Source organism: Penicillium hordei (assembly GCF_028827395.1).
Source record: "Penicillium hordei strain IBT 12815 chromosome Unknown utg000005l_segment0_segment0, whole genome shotgun sequence".
Taxonomy (NCBI): Eukaryota; Fungi; Ascomycota; class Eurotiomycetes; order Eurotiales; family Aspergillaceae; genus Penicillium; species Penicillium hordei.
Window position 1 is genome coordinate 1,178,953 of NW_026623146.1, and position 20,884 is coordinate 1,199,836.

General features: G+C 46.5%; 7 protein-coding genes across 7 annotated transcripts; 3 read left to right on the top strand and 4 right to left on the bottom strand.

Moving 5' to 3' along the window:
• Positions 1–281: 281 nt before the first annotated feature.
• N7537_009400 (glucose-6-phosphate dehydrogenase) lies at positions 282–2,450 on the bottom strand (the record flags this gene model as incomplete). Its single annotated transcript, XM_056900454.1, has 8 exons — positions 282–394; positions 454–1,110; positions 1,169–1,253; positions 1,307–1,504; positions 1,572–1,922; positions 1,979–1,999; positions 2,053–2,125; positions 2,407–2,450. 8 exons carry the CDS (start codon positions 2,448–2,450, stop codon positions 282–284), a joined length of 1,542 nt encoding a protein of 513 aa, XP_056749122.1.
• A 1,991-nt stretch (positions 2,451–4,441) lies between these two features.
• Positions 4,442–5,222, top strand: N7537_009401 (60S ribosomal protein eL33; the record flags this gene model as incomplete). The annotated part of the gene is made up of 5 exons (XM_056900455.1): positions 4,442–4,466; positions 4,604–4,613; positions 4,761–4,814; positions 4,882–5,024; positions 5,125–5,222. The coding sequence occupies 5 exons, from the start codon at positions 4,442–4,444 to the stop codon at positions 5,220–5,222; spliced, it is 330 nt and encodes a 109-aa protein (XP_056749123.1).
• A 1,135-nt stretch (positions 5,223–6,357) lies between these two features.
• N7537_009402 (uncharacterized protein) lies at positions 6,358–6,906 on the bottom strand (the record flags this gene model as incomplete). The annotated part of the gene is made up of 1 exon (XM_056900456.1): positions 6,358–6,906. One exon carries the CDS (start codon positions 6,904–6,906, stop codon positions 6,358–6,360), a length of 549 nt encoding a protein of 182 aa, XP_056749124.1.
• A 2,055-nt stretch (positions 6,907–8,961) lies between these two features.
• On the bottom strand, positions 8,962–9,432 carry N7537_009403 (uncharacterized protein; the record flags this gene model as incomplete). Its single annotated transcript, XM_056900457.1, has 1 exon — positions 8,962–9,432. The coding sequence occupies one exon, from the start codon at positions 9,430–9,432 to the stop codon at positions 8,962–8,964; it is 471 nt and encodes a 156-aa protein (XP_056749125.1).
• Positions 9,433–11,265: 1,833 nt separating this feature from the next.
• On the top strand, positions 11,266–11,583 carry N7537_009404 (uncharacterized protein; the record flags this gene model as incomplete). Its single annotated transcript, XM_056900458.1, has 1 exon — positions 11,266–11,583. The coding sequence occupies one exon, from the start codon at positions 11,266–11,268 to the stop codon at positions 11,581–11,583; it is 318 nt and encodes a 105-aa protein (XP_056749126.1).
• Positions 11,584–13,381: 1,798 nt separating this feature from the next.
• On the bottom strand, positions 13,382–15,354 carry N7537_009405 (MDR family MFS transporter; the record flags this gene model as incomplete). The annotated part of the gene is made up of 4 exons (XM_056900459.1): positions 13,382–14,609; positions 14,659–14,969; positions 15,029–15,058; positions 15,127–15,354. The coding sequence occupies 4 exons, from the start codon at positions 15,352–15,354 to the stop codon at positions 13,382–13,384; spliced, it is 1,797 nt and encodes a 598-aa protein (XP_056749127.1).
• A 3,571-nt stretch (positions 15,355–18,925) lies between these two features.
• Positions 18,926–20,576, top strand: N7537_009406 (uncharacterized protein; the record flags this gene model as incomplete). The annotated part of the gene is made up of 2 exons (XM_056900460.1): positions 18,926–19,270; positions 19,311–20,576. The coding sequence occupies 2 exons, from the start codon at positions 18,926–18,928 to the stop codon at positions 20,574–20,576; spliced, it is 1,611 nt and encodes a 536-aa protein (XP_056749128.1).
• Positions 20,577–20,884: the final 308 nt, after the last annotated feature.

Consider the following 20,884-nt stretch of genomic DNA (forward strand, 5'->3'; position numbering starts at 1 on the left):
ACCATAGCAACTAGGTGGATGACAGCTGATTATTTTACTCTCATGTCTAGAGGGACAATATCCACCAAAAAAAAATAAACAAAATAAGGGCGTAAATATCTTTCATTGCGTGCGTCGCATCCAATCCTAATTTTGAATTGGTCTCGAAAACCTAAGTATCACAGTATGACGCGACTCCTGCCTGCCGGCCAATCAACCAGAGTCAGAAAATAGAGATTTTAATTCCTTTGTATCCCGAATCCGCTTCCCATAATCATCGTAAACAGCTATACTCCGAAAACCTACAGCCGGTTAGGGGCCGAGGTAGTGACGGGCCACTGGTAGCCAGCGGCATCGCTGAACTTGTAGCCGTATGAAGCAGTGAAGTCATCAAGGACGGCGGGTCCACGGGAGCCTAGATATAAATTAGCTATATGTTATGGTTGGAGAATGGAAAAAGCGGGGTAAACTCACCGTAGGGGTACTCCATGGGGATGATCTCCTTGTTATCATCCAAGTAGTGCAGGAGGGGAGTGAAGATGCGCCAGCTGGCATCCAACTCGTCGTCACGGACGAAGTTGGAGTGGTCGCCCTTGAAGGCATCCAAGATCAGGGACTCGTAAGCCTCGGGGATCTTGAGGTCGGAGAAGCGGCGGCGGTAGGTCAAGTCCAGCTCGGTAACCACCGTCTGCATGGAGAGACCGGGCAGCTTGGAGTTCATTTTGATGTAGACGGACTCGTTCGGCTGAACACGGATGACAAGCTCGTTACGGGGAATGTCCTTGAAGATACCGGAAGTGACATCCTTGAACTGGATGCGAACCTCGGTCTTCTGCTCATTCAGGGCCTTTCCGGCCTTGAGGATGAAGGGAACGCCGTCCCAACGCTCGTTCTTAATGTATGCAACCATGGCGCAGAAAGTCGGGCAACGCGACTCCTTGGGCACAGTATCGTCCTCCAGGTAACCTGGCTTGCTGCCGTCGAGGGAGCGGCCGTACTGGCCAATGATGACATTCTTGGGCTCAATAGCATCCATAGCGCGGAGAACACGGACCTTCTCGTCACGGATATCCTCAGAAGAGAAGGAAATGGGGCGCTCCATGGCGAGCAATGTGAGAACCTGCAGAAGGTCTATAGAATTGTTAGCCTTTTTTTGCTACGTCTAGTCAGTGCGGTTGAATATACTTACGGTTCTGCATAACGTCACGGATAATACCGAACTCATCGAAGTAGCCACCACGGCCCTCAGTGCCGAAAGGCTCCTTGAATGTAATCTGCAGCGGATATTAGGACCTGAATTCCGAAACAGGATCGCTTTTTCACATACCTGAATGTTATCGATGTGGCGGCGGTTCCATGTGGCGTTGAAGAACTCGTTGCCGAATCGCAGAATTAGGATGTTCTTGACCATCTCCTTACCGAGGTAGTGATCGATACGGAAGATCTCATCCTCCTTCCAGTTGGGCTCCAAAGCCTTCTGGAGGTCGCGGGAGCTCTGAAGATCCTTACCGAAGGGCTTCTCGACCTATTAAAAAGAATAGGTGTATCAATATGAGATTCATTATTGGGCCAGGCTGTCCAGAGAAACTCACAATAATGCGAGCGAGACCGCTCTTGGGGTAGCAGTTGCGCTTCAGCTGCTCGGACACAGTGGTGAAGACACTGGGAGGCAGTGCCATGTAGAACACGCGGTTCTGCTCCTTCGATTGGCGGTTGTTCTCGATCTCCTCGAGGTGCTTGTTCAGGTTGATGAACGAATCATCTTGATCATATTGGCCGGAAACGTAGGTGCACATCTTGCAGAACTGATCTAATTGATCTTCAATCTCCTTTGTGGGGACCTTGATGTACGAGCGAACGCGCTTGAGGTATTCGTCGGTGTCCATCTTTGTCCGTGCATATCCGACGATCCGAATGTCCTTGGGAAGGAATTTGTTGCGGAACTATAGCAAAATTATCAGTGGGAAGAACTAGAGTAGTTAGTGGAATTAGCACATACAAGGCCAAAGAGTGCAGGGAACTATAAATTGGTTAGTACGTTAAAGAGTCATCATATCCAAGAGGGGCACGAACGGTCTTCTTCTTCGCCAGGTCACCAGATGCGCCTAGTACCACGATGATAGTATCATCTTTGAGTTCGATAGTGCTAAATGCGATATCCATTGTTAGTGTTTGGTTTAATTGACTGAGTAAGATTTTTGCATTTGACGCGGCAATTGAGGGGTTGAGTGGGGGAGCTCTCCGAGCAGAGATGGCCTGCGGAAGCGTTCAAGGAAGGGATTGAGTATTATCGGAATGAAGGCAATAACTCCAAAATAGTACAATTTTGGGGATAAGGTGAGGTTGAATTGAGCTGGAGACAGCGGGTGTGCTTCCGCAACCGGGGGGGGTGGGAGTGATGTCAGAGACGCAGGAGGGGAAACTCACCCAGCACCCTGACGGTCATCGGTCTGGTTGATCACACTAGACATCTTGCACCAACCGCTTAATACACAAAATGAAGATGAAGAAGAGTTGAGGAAGTTTGGAAAAAGGGAAAAAGAAGAAGAAGAATGTTGAGAAACTCCAACAGGACCCGGCGGAGTACTTCTTAACGGAAGTTCACAGCTTCGGCTGGTGGGGCTTCTGGGTATTGTATTTTATGACTTCAGGTATTTATCACCTTTTGGGTGTTTTTGATAAATTCTTTTTTTTTTATATATTATTTTCGTACTTATACATAAGACTATACAACATATTTTGTTTCTCTTTGTTACTATTTAATGCCGGACTTAGGACCTACATACTCCTAGCCTCGTGGCAAATTCCAGTCAACTTTCTTATATCAAGTTCTGGAGAGTCTTCCTGCTCATTGTTATCGACCTTTAACTTTGGCTCTACCTAAGATCCTACGGGATCTTACCCGTTTTGATTATCAATGCCCCGCGGAGCCAGGGCTATCTATCAGCACTGCTTACAACTGAGATTTGGGTCGGGGCTCGGGGTGATACAAAATACATCGGGGCAATTATCAAGGAGTCCGATGTGAGTATGTGGCTTATTCTTGTTTCAATAACAGCTTGCTTCCAGAGAGAAGAAAATAGGGGGAGGTCATCTGATAAGGGATGCAGTTCACTTATAGGTGCGGATCACACTGCACCAACAGGCTGAATTCAACTGTGGAGTGATACGTGTCCGGAACAATATTCAATGTTGTATGTTGTATACGGAGTTGTGGCAGCTATATTTTATGAACAGATTTGCGGTCAGCCTGTATAGTATGCACATGTATGTAAAGCGGAGCTGCATTAGGATAATAAGCCATCCCATCGAGGGGAAGGTTGCAGTGTGTCCACCTAAAATCCTCTGAGTGTATCAAATTAAAGTACCAAAACGGCAAGAACAGGTACAATACAACGTACAGACCTTGAGCACGCAACTCGATAAGAACTTCGACCGGTGACCCAAATCGTGGGGATGGATCGGCACCATTTGTCATTTTGTCCCAGACGGATTCTATTTTCCCGCGAGAGACCACTTTCTTAAGTCCGGTTTGAGACTGGTATTAACCCGATCTACGATTAGAGGGTCCGAATCCGGAGCATACATATTTAACCGTTGAGTACTACTTGAGGGCTATACTGCGTATACTATACTCTAACCCTAGTCTGATTCCTGAGGTCTCTCGTACGAGTCCGCTTGAAAGTTGACCCAAGTTTCAATCAATACATTACTTTGTATATTGTACATAACCGGTCCCAGAGGCAATCAATGATCCGTCAGCCAGGATGTGGAGCAGGATACAGGAACTTCTAGATTTCCCAATCAGTGGTCTCGGTCTGAAGTATACAATCTACCCGAAGACTACCCGGATCATGTCACTGCTCTCCTTTGAAGGATATTGATTGTTCTTCTGTTGTCAAGCTGGCTAAGACTGACGAAAACAATTCACTATCTCGAGCTGCCAACTTTAGCCTCTGTATATTACTTTTTTCTTTGAATGAAACCTTTGAACTTCAAGGTGGGAACCCCTGTCGTCATGGCTTAGGTTTGTCAGCTGGATAGCTGCAGGCTGGCAGGCTTGGACTTGCCGGTCGGACTACAGTAGCCCGAGTGGCAGAAGAAAAAAAAAGTAGGGCGGTAAATGATCGGTAAATGAACTCGAGGACTCGGATCGGAGAAATAAGAATCCTGATAAAAGCCTTATCTCATCTCAAATTCTGCCTATCTAATCGCTGATGTAAGACATAGGGCGGTGTGTCTATCACGGGATCTCGCTTAGCCCTGATGTGTCACGTGGACTGTGGCTCGCTAAGATCCCGTTTGGGCTAGGGCGAAAACCAACACACGGCTGCCCAAATTGATTGTGCGCCTGACTCTATCGAAGCGACGACAACCACGACAAACGGGAACGACTTTTGATCTTGCGGGTCATTCCTTCGACTTTCTTTCCTTGCCCGCTCCCCAGAGAAACGCCGACACAATGCCTTCGGAACAAGGACACCGCCGTGAGTGAATCCCTCGAACGTCTTATCGATCGTCGTTTTGGCGGTCTCGAAATCGCAAACCCGCGTCTCGAGCAGGCACCTTGTGTGGTCGCACACTGAATCAAAAGACATGTGCTAACTATTTTCTTCTTTTCTAGTCTACGTCAAGTAAGTTAACCACCGCACTTTCATCGTCGCATTTAAGGATACACGAATTCGACATGGAGAACCGATTTGGGGGACACAAGACATCGCCACTCAAATCGAAAAAACACACGATATGGACAGAGCATTAATACGGTTTTCTTTTTACAGGGGACGTCACCTGAGCTTCCAGCGCTCCAAGCACGCCCTGACTCCCAACACCAGGTATCTACACCCTGCGCACATGAAATTGAATACTCGATGAAATGGAATCTGATATATGGTTATACAGCTTGGTCAAGATCGAGGGTGTTGATGACACCAAGTCCGCCAAGTTCTACCTCGGCAAGAAGGTCGCTTTCGTTTACCGTGCTAAGCGTGAGGTCCGCGGCTCCAACATTCGGGTGATCTGGGGCAAGGTCACCCGGCCGCACGGTACGTGAATCTAACAACCAGTCTCAAGACCATCTCCAAATGGCCCTCTGTGTCTGGAAACTCCTCGAAGTCGAATTACGTCTGATCTGACTCGTTCCAGGCAACTCCGGTGTTGTGCGCGCCAAGTTCCGCAACAACCTCCCCCCCAAGTCCCTCGGCGCTACCGTCCGCGTTATGCTCTACCCCTCCAACATCTAAACGGCTTCTTTGTGTTGTTTTCAGTGGGCGATTCCCTTCTTCGCACAGACGGTCGGTCAGGCAAGGAAAAGTCGACGGAACGAGCCGATGTTGATTTGAGGTGATGGAGTTGGCGGGTTGATAACGTTTTGTTCGTGGGAGAAGGCAGGGCCAACAAAGCCCTACGAATCAAAAAATTTTACACTTTCATAGCTGTGTCGACCCCAAGATACTGGGAACGAGCTTCGTCTCGATATTTCTCCTTGTTCTTACAATTGGCGAGCATGATGTGTCTGGTCGCGCAGCGTCACTTCTCCCATTGTGTATCTGACGCTTAAACGCACCAAATTCCATACCATTTCAAATTTCAACAGACCGGTCAATCGATCCGCTTCTTCGTGCGTCCGTCTTCCGTCTTTTGTTCTAGAAGAAAATTGCATTTCCTTGCTTTGGCTCCAATCTACCATGGCATGCTTGTTTTGCGAACCTAAATTATACTCCCCATGGCAACAGCAAGATAAATAGACCTCGGCCGTATCATTTTCTAAACTAGCTACGTATAGCTCTAGCACCCATAGACCCTTTGCTGCCTGATTCGGCCTGATTCCCCAGGTTGTGTGATGTGGATCCCCCCTCCCCCATATCAACCACCACCTAAACTTGGAAATAGAGGGCACTCTTTTTTGATATTCTATGTTCTGTGTTACTCCAATTCTAGCTCCCACATGTTTTCTCTATCTTCAATTTCCTCATAAAATATATAACGAAAAAAAAAAAAGATACAAATATATAACATAAAATCCGAGCCGAACTCCACCCTAGCCGAAGTATATATTTCCGAGTATACAAAAGCAAAACAAGATATCCTAAACACCAAACATCAAAAACATACATTCCATCATGAAATCTTACAAAGTTTCCTTGTGAATTGATTGTCTATGCGCTTTCAAATTCTCCCGTCGACTTGAAGCATGGTCACACCAGGGACACTTGAAAGCGCGCGGATTGATATGCTGAGTCTGGATGTGCCGCATAAGCACTCCTTTGCGTGAGAATAGACGGTCATACTGACAGCTCTTCCATTCGCATTTGAAGGTTCCGTAATTATCACTCTCCCTAGACGAGGTGAGGTGTGTTCAGCATGTGTGTATGAAGGTTACATTTTCTTAAGAGGAAAAGAAGAAAATACGCACTTTCTTTTGCCTCCACGTTGACGAGAACGACATGGCATTTTGCCCTGGCTATGTCCATTGTTCGCCTCATTCAGCTGAACTGTCTCTTTTATTATGGGAGTCGAGACTGGGAGATCATCCCAGGGACTGGGACATCTAGCGTCGTAGAGGCTTGCTGGGGAGGGGACGGTGTGGGTTGCTTGGATTGGAACGGATCTTGGGCTGTGATTGTTGATGGACCGCTTAATGGTGCTTGGGTCTAGGTATGACGACGAAGGAGTGGGGGACAGCATTGCCCCAATTGCAACCGGCGTGGAGGGGAATTGTGTGGAGGGGAGCTGGAACTGATAGTTGTATGAAAGAGGTCGAGTAGTAGGTGTTCTTGCAGTGGTGGATGGATCAGGCGACGGGGACATGAAAAGAGTCTCGGGCTGTTTGAGACGTTCGGTTCTCCAATTCTCCAATTCGGCATCGGGCCATTGAAACGCGGCCTCCGAGATAGTTGAGTTGTGGTTGCGTGTTGGCCACGCCATCATGGTATAATCGCCGACCTGGATGGAGAGTGTGAGCGTTAAGAAGGTGGAGACAAGCTACACGAATGCTAGTGGGCAGTTAGATGGAATAATATCTCTTTGAGCCGATGAAGGACAGCCGAGTATTTATAAATTCGAGTCAACGTGATTCTGGGTACAGGGCCGGCCAATCTCACTAAAAGCGGCAGGTCAACTTCACTAAAAGCCTCACTTGGAGGGACTGCACATCACTGATAGAGATGGACACAGAGAAAAAAAAAAAAAAAAAAAGGAAGAACGGGCGGGATCAAACTTGGAATAACACCCAGAATTGTTCTCGAAAACTCGGTTTACGTTCTAGAAGCAGGGGTTTCGTTCTGTGCATTAAGCCCATGTCTGACATTACTACATATGGACAAGGGCGATTCCAATCACAACGGAATCATTATTTGTGGCTCTTTTAGCGAGCTGAGCATGATACCCCGGTCTCCAAAGGTCCTTGGCTGCAGGGAACCCATCATTTGTATTCTTGATTTCTCGGTTTCGGGCTCGAAGAAGTGGCCCCCCAAAGCGGCAGGAGGATAATATGAAATGTGATAATCCTGCAGGCCGCGAGCCAATCATATCGACAAAGCATTGACACTAAAGACAATTGATAACGAGGGTTAAGAGTGACTGGCATGTATAATAGATCTTGATCACCCATCATGGGTTATTACTTGCTCCAATACTGTATACAGTATATAGTACATTTGACTATGGGATTATAAAATTAGTAAAACTGGAACATGCATGCACCAATTCCAATTCCATGGACCTGGGCGTAGGAATCGGTTGATATCCAGTGTTATCCATTGCGACGAACTTTTTCTGTTTGACTGCCACGTCACGTCTGCAAGATGCAGATCATTAATCATTAACCACGCGGAGTCACAAGGCTGACGGGGGATATACGAGAGAAGACCGACATATTCTCACGGCTAGATGCATTTCTTTCCATATCCCTCTTCCTCCCACCCCCCCTTTTTAACACTTTTAACGCCCGTTTCGTTTTATCCTTGTGCTTTTTTATCATGCAGTTAGACTCTGATAATTACAAATTCAAGATTTATTCAAAAAAGCCTCATTATGTGAACTATGTTTGTGAGATTGTTGAATATGGATGTGACAGGGATCCTCGTTTCAGGGTTACATTGCATGAATTAGGGCCTGCGCCGGGGGCGGTTGGAAAAATATAAGAATATTAGAATATTAGAATATTATTACTGCATATCTATTCCAGAAACTCTAACTTGGTTATACTCATGGATAGCATGACGAGAGGTTAATGATCCTTCCGAGACTTTCTATCGTCAAGTTGGGGTTCCGGGGACTTTGTAGGACGCTGTTGACTTACATACGATCTCTAATTTACCCCGGGATATCGAAATTGTAAAAAAGAGCCTCAAACATTGGCTTAAGCGCCGAGTGTGCTTCCATGTGACGGGGAGTGCATTTGCGGGCGAACCACATTGGTGCCCTCGTATATGCATGCAAACGCATGGGGCGGAGTTTAGCTGCATGAGCTGACAATCGACGGTCCTATTATTACTCCTATAATGATAATAATAATGTAATATTATCCCACTTTCCACCCAATCTTCCATTATTTATTGCTCTCAATCAAACTATAATCACTCCAAAAACCAAGCACCAAAACTCCGGGTATCATTGAATATCAACACTAAGCGCTAATCTAGTATAATCCAAACTCAATACAAAGATAAGATTCTCCCAGTGACTCCAGACCCAATGCAAACTCAAGCTTTTCATCAGAATCGCCGCGAATGAACTCTTCCCAAGTGTTCAGTCAAATTGTCCCGTCGAGAGAACAACTTGCCACACACAGGACATTCAAATGAGTGAGGCGAGACATGCTGCGTTTCTATATGACGCATGAGAACCCCTTTGCGGGAGAACAGGCCGCGATATTTGCAGTCTTTCCAGTTGCATTGGTACGTCCCGTGAAGTTCGCTAGAATGACAAGGGTGATGTTAGCATGGTGATGATATGCTAGCTGGGCACTATACGGTTGGCTTACTCGTGTCCCGGTCTGAGTGTTCGGGCAGCACGATAGGTGGTCTGCATTTCATGACCACCAAGACCTGATTGGGGTATCTCTTGCATGGCGGGAGTGGATGATCTCGATCCCGATGGTGTGGTGCATGCAGTACTGAGTCCAGAGCTGAGATAGCTCATGGGAGAGAGCTCCCCAGATCTATTGTTCTCGATCGAGGGATTGTGTACCGTATTGTGATTGGGAGAATCAAAGTCGGTATGGGTCAGGATAAAAGGCATGTTGTACTTGGGGTGGACTGGCGCGGAGGGATGCTGCATGGGAGTATTATACGGAAGATGGTTCTCAGGGAACATCGACGGTTCTGTCGCCAGAGAGGGAGGGTACTGATGAGCAGCAGACCCATAGGGGGGATAAGCATCCCTAGCACCCTGATTTTGACCAGGCGCGCTGGAAGCGTTTGGGGGGACGTTGTATGAAGACCATGCCATCGTAGTAAGAGAACAGTGACAGAAATGTTGGACAAGTAAGAGTTGTGGAAGCTAAGTAATCAACAGGGTTCAAGTGGCGATTTTGGATTTATAGGAAGGAGATAAAGGATTTATATGCTTGGAATTCAATGTTGGATATGTGATGTACGGTGAAGAATCAATGCCTGAGTGCATGGAATCGTGGCTCTGCTGCACCTTATTACAAGCCACAATCTTCGGCCGGGCGAACTGATGGCACCGGCCCCCTCCAATGAGAGAGAGGAACGTTCAACCGGGCAGTGTCGTCGAAGCTCAATCCTTTCTAATAGGTTCTAAGGCTACATCCAAGCCGGAAACTGTAGCAGGATGACGTAACCTGTCATGGGGGAACATAGAGAGAAGACCGATGTAAAGTGGAGTAATGGATGGAGGCTGGACCTCACGATTTCTGGCCTTTCCCCAAATGGACTAGGTCTCTCAGGCATCCATGGGACGTTCTCGGGGGATGCCGAATGAACACAGCCTGGGCCTTGGAATACACTGGGGTTCACATGAACACGTAAGCTGAAATTAAAACCTCGGACCTTCGCCTTGCATCATATATCCAATCCCGATGATTCCATGAGCTATTGTGTTTCATGCTACTCCTCATTCCATCCTGATCTTCCGTGACAGCGATGTCTTCGAGGAACCTATCCAATCTTCACCAACTGAGGGGTTCTATTGCATTGCCGATCATTCGAACTCCCGGGTGACGGCCGAATTGACCTGGTAATTTTGCCCAATTCACCCTTGACGTGTCCATCCGGTAGGACAATACGCCGGCTTCATTATAGGACAACCGTTTCAGACTATCGGTCCCTGCGACCTTATTTCTTGTTTTGCATTTTGCGTTTGGTGTTGACAACCCTATCAGTCATCTGATCATACTAATGCGAGTATTTGCCATGGATCTTTCTCCTTCAGATCTAGGCCCCTTATTTTGTAATACTCATAGTAAATTAGTGAGTCACATGTGCATGACAAACTCATATCCCCAAGCCTCCTGCAATGCAAACGTAGAAGCACAAGCAGAACTGTCAGGAAGGACCTACAGAAAGGGTCCCGTCGAAGTGCATAATAAAACGTGAGCTAACATTCAGAGCTGAGAGTTGTTAACTAGAGAAGAAAGCTATGTGATCTCAACAAGAACTATAGCGAAAGAAAAAAAAAAAAAAAAAAGCAAGAAAAAGGGGGCATTCAATACAGAATTCTAAGTACAGAGGTAGAATTGGTGGGGAGAGCGATTCATGTGGGTCCTGATAGACCTAAGTTCGACCCACTCCTTAATATATGGGATTGCCTGTATCTCTTCAAATGGAGGCTCCTCACGATCTGTCAAATTGTCCACAAAAATAGAAGTGGAGTATTTCGCGGATCCGATAATAAAATGAGGACGCAAAGAAATGGTGGAGAACAGGCTAGAGGGTATTGAAATACCCCAAATGCGGCGAGAATCAGCGAAGAATCAGAAACAGCGTTCAGAAATAGCAACATCAAGGGCAACACACTAGGGCTCTACATAACTAACTGCAAGATGCGCTTGGGGGAAGCTTAACACGGCTTGCTGATATCCTAGCTTGCAAAAGTTGCCGGTGATTCCCTTCGATCGAATGTGGATCGGCTCGTGATCTTCGCCAAGGGAGGTGGTGTCACCATGGAGAGAACGACCCAGCCACTCAGAAAATTGACCATGTTCGATGCCGCTTCTCAGATATCGCTTTCTCATACAACTTCTTCAGCTCATTCATTGCAGTTCCATTTTTGCTGAGGAGGTCTTTCGACTCCCACACTGCATTGACAATTGCCACCTGCATGGTGGCAGCGATCCTTTTGCCGGTCGACCACGTCCCCCCTCCCCAACTTCGTATTTCTTGCCAGGGCTCTAATGAGGGTGAAGGAGCAGCCCGTATAGTTGGATCTAGTTGGATCCTGGATTCCAGTGTCCTTGGGACTCCGTACCATGGTCGCAGAGAGTGGCAGGATTATATGGGTCTTCTTCCTAGTCCCGGATTTGCCGTCCACATTGCTCAGGGAGTCGTCGAAATTATGCATAAGAGAGGTGATGGACCGCTGGAAGTGGTTGGCCAAGAAGTCGAAAAGGAGGCACAGCCTAGACTTGAAGAGTGCTAGGCGAAGCATCCGAATGAGCTTCGATCGGTTCATTGTCAGCAAACATGGCCTCCTTCCAGTACTGCTGAGGGACATGGAGGTCCTGGTGAGGTCCAAATAGGGCTTTTATCCCGCCAATGGGATTTTCCTGAGCTTACCGCTGTAGGTCTTTCAGATGAGTGGTCTTCCAGGTCTTGGAACTTGCGCCGTCACTAGCGGCACTCGACAACGACCCGATCCTTCGCAAGCAGTGATTCCTCGAATTGCCGGGACATACCCGTTGATTCGTTGTCCAAGGACTGAATCATTCATTGCATTTCTTCGCAACATCAAAGGATTCCTCGGAATCACGAGATCGTACATCCACACCATGGAGCTGATGCTCTGGAATTTCCACCTAGGCTTGCTCCCGCGTGTTGTCACGGAGATACTCGACCCCACGTATATCGTGAGGGTAAGGGTAACTGTGCCCTCATTGATAACACATATCGCATGAAGTTTGGTGTTGCTCCACCATGTTCACGAGATAAATGCCAGACCATATTTCACGGTTAGCGTTTGGAAGGTGGCAGTAACAAGCACCCGTGGATGAGGGCTAGTATGAACGGAAAGTCTTCCATCATTTCCTGTATACAGAGCATGGACGGTGGAGTAGGGATGGCATATACTTGAACTGTGGTTGTCAAGTTATTGTCAGTTCAAGCAAAAGGTTAAAGAGAAAGTTCTTGCAGGACGTACGATGGGTATACTTTGATGAAATGTACGAGCGAGAAGCGAGAGAAGAATGGAAGAGAAGTGAGAAAAGAGACTAGGTGACTATGAAAGAAAAGTGAAAGTGAAGTGAGGGAAAGAAAGACAGGGGTAGAGGCTCAAGAGAAATCTGCCGGCTGATGACCAGAAATGACCAGCATCGAGTTTCAAGTAGGTTGGGGGTATAATAGTGAAGTAAAATGGGAGAAGCCTCATGGTTTGAGATAGGCCGTGCCCAGAGGTAGATAAGGAGGAGGAGGAGGAGGAGGAGGAGGAGGAGAGATCGTTCTTATATAAGGACATGATTCTATAGACCTGAGGCACAAACAAGGTATCAGACCTGGAGGTGTAAATCAGTTTGCTGTGGGATCAGGGGTAAGGACTTGTTGAATAGCTTACTTATTTTATGATTTAGTTAACAGTTTATAAAGGTTTTACTTTCCTTGGGTCTGGATACGAAGTCCAATACTTCCACACGGTATGTCTTCAAGTTTGCCTATCCCAAGAGCCGCAGTGATTTGGTTCTAGGAAGGATCTCGACCACTGGAAAAGAGAGACATGGAGATGTGGTCACCACCAACTCGAGTATAGCTCAACCTAGTATCATATAGCAGTGCTATAAGTTTAGGGTTGTCCGAATCATATACTAGGTGTAAAGCAAGCTATAGGAAGGCTGCTGGATGCTCAAGGCTAATATAAAATAATATAAGAAGTGTTCTAAGGTTGTTTTCTTAGAGTCAAAACTTCTGAGATATCCACATGTACTTATACGGTTGAGTCCGGTGACAAGGAACCTGATAAAGAAGGTATCCAGGGATCAAACTTGGCATAGAATTCTATGCATCCGTGTGCAATTATATTTATTTATTGTACATAAAGGCTCAGTATGCATCATAACTCGTATGAAAATAGCAATAAAGGATAACCCCAACATAACCCAAGTGAGAGGCGTTTGAGGCTGCAATGACAAAGAACCGATTGAAAAATATGTATTAACTTTTAAGAATATATGCTAAGGAACATGGAGGGGAGAAAGTAATAAGGGGGTATCCAGAGTGGGGGGGAGAAATTAGGCCTCGATTTCAGGCTTCGAGTTATCCTTGTGCCGAGAGTCGATAAGCTCCTGACGGGCACGCTCTTGCTCAGCAAGGCCGGTCTTCTGGATAGTGTGATTGCGAGTCAGCTCACGACGGCGGATAAACAAAGCGAGAACAAAGCCGAGACAAGCCATGGCAGTGTAAAAGATCCACATGCGGTTCAGGGCATGTGTGTAGGCGCCAAAGATGACCTCGCGTTGGGAGGGAGTAAGGCTTTTGATGAGGGACTTGGAGGAGCCGCCAAAGGAAGCCATAACAGCCGCAGCAGTTTCAGCGCCCAGGGAGGCGATAAGCTTGGCTGATTGTTGACTCATCATATTTTGGTAAATAACGGTGCCCAGAACCACGGACATCGAGGTGGAAAGTTGACGGACGAAGCCGAAAGTGGCTGTTGCCGTGGCCATATCGGCGGGACGGATGTTGGCTTGGAAAGCGACCAAAGGTGCCTGGAAGTTGGGACCAATACCGACACCAGCGATTATCTGGTAGATGATGATACGGGGCCATGATGCGTAGGCCTTGAGGTCGATGAACAGACCAAACCCAAGGGCCATCAAGGACATACCGCCGATAATCAGTTCGCGGAAGCGTCCAGTCTTCTTCATGACGACACCCGTGGTGATGGAGCCGACTGCAAGAGATAGCACCAGAGGCAAGACATATACACCACTCATGATTGGACTTGACTGAAGGACTGTTTGGAAGTATAGTGGCAGATAGTAAGCAGCGGCGATGAAGGTGAACCCGTGGCAGAAACAAACGAGTAGGATGAGAACGTTATACCACTCGTTGAACAACCGCGGGGGAATGATCGGGAATCTGGCAACTTTCCATTCCAGGAACATTGCCAGAGCCCAAGTGAACACGCCGAAGACAATGAGGCAGATGACAGTAGGCGAGGCCCAAGGATAGTTGACACCTCCGAACTCCAGTCCGAAGAGGAACATCAGGGTTCCGCCGATGATCAAGAATGTTCCGGTCCAATCAATGCAGCGCAGACCAGCCCAGAATGGAGTCTTGGGCGATTCAATGTGAAGGAAGAGAACAAGGATAACAAGTGAGACACCTCCAACGGGAAGGTTGAGATAGAAACACCAGCGCCAAGACACATCTGTGGTGAAAGCCCCTCCAATAACAGGACCAAGAGCGCCTGCGACGGCCCAAGTTGCACCGAAAAGACCATAGTACATCGGACGATCTCTGTATAGAAATTAGCCCCATTCCATCCCAGATCAAGAAGTCACCATACCTCAAACTGAAGAGATCCGATACACTAATATTAGCCAGGATGATGATACCACCGCCACCAATACCCTGAACCGCTCGACCTGCGATAATTGTGGCCATGTCATGCGCCAAAGCACAGATCAGACTGCCAACCAGAAAGACAACATTTGCCAAGACAATGATAGATTTTCTTCCCCAGATATCACTAATCTTGCCCCACAGGGGAATGCAGGCGGCATTCGCCAGCAAATATGACGATGCGATCCATGAGAAACCGCTCTCGGAGGCACCAAACTGCGCGGCGATAGTAGGGAGGGCGGTGGAAATAATCGTCTGCGAGAGATCAACGTTAGTAAAAAGCCGAAATAAGGAGTGAATAAACGAGCACATACCATATCCAAAGCCGCCAAGAATAAAGCCAACTGAAATGCGACAATTAGCTTTGCTGTACTCCCCGAACGCTTTCCCCGCACTTCGGAGGGTTTCTTACACATAGCGCTGTCATCACGACGATGATCTTATTCTTGCCCATCTTGGCTGCCTGTGAGGGCGCGTGGTCTGGAGGCGCACCCTCTGTTGACTTTCCTGTCGCATTCTCCGCATCGTTGGGTTGATCTGCCTCAGCTTCCTGTTCGGGGGTATCGCGGCGTTTTTCTTCGTGGGGGTAATTGATCTCAGTATTACTGCTCGACCCATCTGGTTGCTGTCGCTCGCTCATCGTAATGTGTTGGGGGAAATAGAAAGGAAGAAGAGTTTTCTAGAAAGAAATGGAGTTAAGGTCCCTTCCGCCCAAGCTAATAAAATGTTTGCCGATCGCGGAAGTATGCTTTTTTTATATTATTTATTTGTCAGAATGGTAGAGCATGATACATAATATATATATGTTTTAAATTGGAGTGAAGAGGTCGGATCTCGTATTTTCGGAATTGCCTTATCGAAATGGCGAAGCCGAAGTCTTAAATTGGTTGAGATCGATCAGCCGAGTGGATCGCCATCGGAGTCGGCGTTAGATAAAAACCGATCCCTATAGCCGAGACGTATAGAGTACAGGTTATGAGAACTAAACTCCGTACATATGTAAATAGAAAATGACTTCGCGTGGTAAAAAATTTTTTTTTTTACCACACGAAGTCGAAAATGCGGCTGACTGCATAAATGTCCGAAAACGACACCAATTAGAAAAGAGCATAGTTGAGAGTCATGTGCGTGTACTAGTTTTGCTAGCAATGGGTTAGCACGTATTGTGCAGTCTAAGACTACACTCGGATTTAAGGAAATGAGATCCCTGACTTTAAGGATAAGAGTAAGAATAAGATGAGGGAACGAGTAGCTGTCAGTCGCCAAAAGCGAATAAACGTACGTACTTCTAATATATGATCCACGAACGTTGACAAACACTGCCAGTCCAAGTAAAAGGTAATCTATTCTTATTGTCATTTGAAAAACCCCGAGCTAGCTCGCGACTCCTGTAACGGAATCTGACCACTTCCGGATTTGGATAATTAGAACAACAAAGAACAAAGTGCAAAGTGCAAGCCACCAGAGTCAACTCGTTCAACCACAAAATATAGGCAGCTGCTAGTTACATCTGATTTGGAGCATTCGGAATAAACAGGACATTATCCTTTCCCCATTTGCGGTCTCTTATGAATATCGACAATAATGTAGGGAGTGCCAGTCATAGGACTCACCATTTAATCACAGCTTGCAATAGCCAAATATGAGAGTCATTGCAGATGTGGAACATGTCTCGAGGTAGTGAAGTAACAGAGACCTCACGGAATGGTAATTGTAACGATTGATGTGTGTATATCCTCTAGCTCACGGAGAATGTGGAGGCAGAAAATGGATCAGACGTTGTGATCCTTCTGAAAGAGAGGCCTCCAGCGCTCTACGTGAGCTGGATTGACTGACTTCTCACATCTGATAGGTGTAACATCGTAGTGGACGTAATTGGAATAATTGAGAATTGAAAGAGAGAGGACTTGAAGCCAGCAAAATCAGGTCCATGGGTCTACTCAGGAGCATCAGAGGGGATCACCTTACGACGTTGCGGCTAAGGCGGCAACCGCGACTTTGGACACTCGCATGACGCTGCCTCGTTGAGGGTGAAATTGTAGATGACGACGACGAGTCTCGAGGTGGCGATCTGCACCTCTAGTTCGAGATTTCCACAGCGACGGATTCCTCGTGGGTATGTGTGTTGTGTGTATGAATGCGAGAGCGTAACAGACGGACAATAGCAATTAAATCAAGCGGACGCCGCGCATGAGAAGGGAGAAATAGAAGAGATATTCCTTGGCAAATCCATGAACGAGGGCTTCGGCTCGTACGACTCGTTCGGATTTTTCCTTTGACAGCTGTGTTTTTGCGTTTTCGCGGGCCGGAAGACTTGACGTAGACAGGGATGAAGCCAAGGTTAACATTTAGGACAACGTAAATGGAACCGTCCTCCCAAAAGCCATAAAGGATTACTTGGAATCTTCGAAAATTTCTTGAGCTTGTCTTTGAGGACAGGTGAATTCTCAGCTGCTGGTGTGCGTTCCAAGAGGCCTCAAGCAAGCGATAAAAAATTAATGGATAGAGTTAACCGCCTTTTGGTACTTATAAAGCGCATTCGACGTGCCGAGGCGAGGAAGGGTGTTGAGGGATTGATGTTGGAGGATGGCGGTGTCGACCGAGTTTGGGCATAGGCCTGGGTGGTTCTTTCCACAATCGAATAATTACCATTCCTGTCAATGGAGGCCCACAGTTGCCTAAATTGTACATGCATAGTTGCAGTAGATGATTTGATCCATCTGTGGTATGTTCTACCATAAAACCAAGGCTTATACAATACGCAATCATACTAGTAGAAAACATCTAGAGCTAATCCAAAGCTGATGTAGATGCCAACTTGGTCTATATTCAAGCTTGACAGTGGGTTGTCAGATTGTTCTAGTTGACCGCAGTACAGTAGAAAAATCCAAAGAATAACACTCCTATCATACAAAACGGCGAGGTCCTGGTTGAAGTTTAACTACAATAGTAGGGGAACACCAAGTATACAGAGAGCTAGTGTTTTCGAAACCAAGTTCAACTTGTTACCAAGAAATATAAACCATATTGCAAATACTCTGCTCTATAAATCATTATGCGGGCCTATATGTTGCATTTTTCAAGCATGGTTTTGCACTAAGGCATAATCGGTCGAAGAAGAATGAACAATGTGAGTCGTAGTGTAACTACTTAGGTAGAGAGAACATAGAGACTCAAAAGGAGAATGAGTAACTTGTCAGATTAGAGTAATGTTTAGCACCGGTGGATATGGTTCGGATAGACTATTGGCGCTAGTAGGGGGTTATGGATGGTAATACCAACCCCAAATCTGTTTTACTTTCTTTACCATCTTTAGTATGTGTGCTTGCAGGAGCCTGTTACATATTGGAAACTGGACAATGTCTGTTAGACTTTTGGAAGAGGTCTCATTTAGGTGTCTTCCTATAGATCTCTTTTACGTTGGTTCGTCACCCCATCTGTTATTGGATCTAGTTGTTCCAGCTTCATTTAATATAGGAAAAATGGGATGGGCAGACTCAGCTGTCACCGGAAGAAAGTTAACGCCAATTGAAGAAGCTAGCATGGGAATATCAACGTCTAACCCTGATTGAGAGGGATCCTTATTGAGCGTTGAGTATAGTTACGTTTTTGTTTATCTTTTACACCAGATAGAGCAAACTCGGAGTTTTGGTAGCGCTATTAGCAATCTCTCTCAGAGAAAGCGACTGGTACTACAAGTCAGGCTAAAACACACGAATTGCAACATGACGCACTAATTTTGTCGTACTCGAAAACTAGTTTGGTTGTGGATATGCTACGATCCCATATTTACAGAGAAGTATGAGGAAATTAAGAAATAATCCTAGACGTCTGGTGGAGTCCCAAGAGATATTATCCTAGAGCGAAATGCTCTACAACTTCAAGAACGGTGTCACAGACAACGTACCTACGGACAACATCGAAACACAAAAGGCTAGGCACTAACTTTCCAAGTTTGGAACATGCCAACAGCAACGCGTATGCGGGGTAAAAGTAGCTAAAGATGGCGCTAAATCTGAAACGGTATAGCGTGGTCTACATGTGGGCTGAAGCCCTAGCCTGCTAGCCCTAACTGCCTTTCTAGGATAATTTAATGGGTCTTTCACGCGCCGGAACGCGTGAAGATAATTTATCCGGCCATTCTTATCCTTTCATCTTCAATCTTCACTTACACTAAACTCAAGGCATCTTCAGTGGGCTCATATTCAATCATGGCACGCATTGAGGGCCTTCCCATAGAGCTCATACATTCCATTGTGTCTTTTCTTGTCGAACCCGAAGATGATCTCGACCTACTCAGCGGAGGTCAAACCACGAAAGCCAAAGATGGCTATACAAAGAAATTAGATGACGAATATGATGACAACGAATATGAAGATGACGCGTACGATGGAATTGAGACTCTGCGCAATGTTTGCCTAGTTTCGCGGCAGTTCCGTGAGGTTGCCCAACCTTTACTCTTCCGTGAGCTTTATGATGATGGCATGGCCGGTGATCTAACGCCGAGCATCCCATTCACCAAAACAATCTATCGGCGTCCAGATCTTGGAAAGCATGTGAATCAAATCACCATCCTGCCTCTCTCATTCCACCCAGGTGGTCCCCGATTCTCTTGCCTCTGAAGACTGCGAGTTCTTCAAAGGCATAATTAAGGACCTTCAATTGGCCGATGAGGAGGAAACATGGATTTCAGCTATGAACAAATGCGACATCAGCATCTTCGTAGCATTGCTAGCCAACAAGACCCCCAATGTTCGCGGGATACATCTGCCAGTGCGCAAATTCTCAATCCAGCCATTCATCCAGCTTTTCCATCGCAATCCAGAATTTTTATCGAACCTCGAGTCTGTCTGCATTGAAAGCGATGACGAACTTTCCGGCTTCGATATTGCTTCCTACGAGAAATTCCTTACCCTTCCCAAGGTCACACTTTCGACTTTTGAGTACGGTGATCTCTTCGACACATCATTTCCATCTACCTGGCTGCCTGGAACATTAGAGACCCAAGAACTCGCCTTCCACCACTGCCACATCGATGCTGGCGCCCTCAAAAAGCTAATGCAAGCATGCAAGAAACTCAAAACCTTTACCTACAACAATTTCAGCTTGGATCCTAACGACCGACGAATCATGCGCGCGGGAACCGTGCCCGAGTTTAACGTCAAGGAGGCTCACGAAGCCGCCCTCCTACATAAGGACACGCTTGAACTCTTCCACGTCGAGTACGCAATGGAACTACCGGATGTCGATGATATCGAGCAACTCGTTTCTAGCCACGTCAAGGTTGGCTCATTCCGTGATTTCTCCGTGCTCGATACAATCCTAGTCCCACACGCTTCTCTTCCACTACACCCTCAATTTCCTAGCTCGTTAGAGACACTCCATATCACGGACTGCAACTCTTCTATCCGGGAGTTGACTCAGAACATCGCGACAGATTGTAAAAATGGTCTTTATCCGAAGTTGACTAACGTCAAGGTATTCGCAATTGACATCACACAGCCCATTAAGCTTCCTGGGCAACGTGTTCCAGAAGGAAAAACGCCAGAGCAATGCTTCCTTGTTCTGAAGGAGATGTTCAAAGGAACCAAAGTGAATTTCCAGATCTTGCCGTATGAATTACCTGATTTTGATGATTACGGTGATCTCGACGATTATGATGAAGATCTCGGCTATGAGGAAGATTTCATAGAACCGGGATTCGAAGAATTTCCCCCAGGAGCGGATCCCGACATGGGTTCGATCCCACCACGGATTCTGGATTTACTTATGCGGCGGGCTATGATGGATCCTGAGTTTGCACACCTTCATGCCGATGAGGATAGTGATGACAATTCTTGGGAAACTGAGGACAGCGATTGAGCCAATTATTCTTGTTCATCCAGCTATTGATTTTGCTATAATAGAATATAGAATAATACCCCTAACCGACTATGTACATTTTACTATATGGCTTGTTCCTTTATAGGGCTTTACTTTGACAGATGAGCGTATGCTTTATTTGGAGAAGATGGCTAATACTTTGATGATCCCAATGCATTCATATTCCAGGCATATCCGTGACTCAATAACTCCTCGATGAAAATGCAATGACCAGTGTCGTTCCCTGGCAGTTCTATGACAAAAACAAATGGGGGGTTGGGGGTATAATGAAGAGAGCTCGAGCGTAG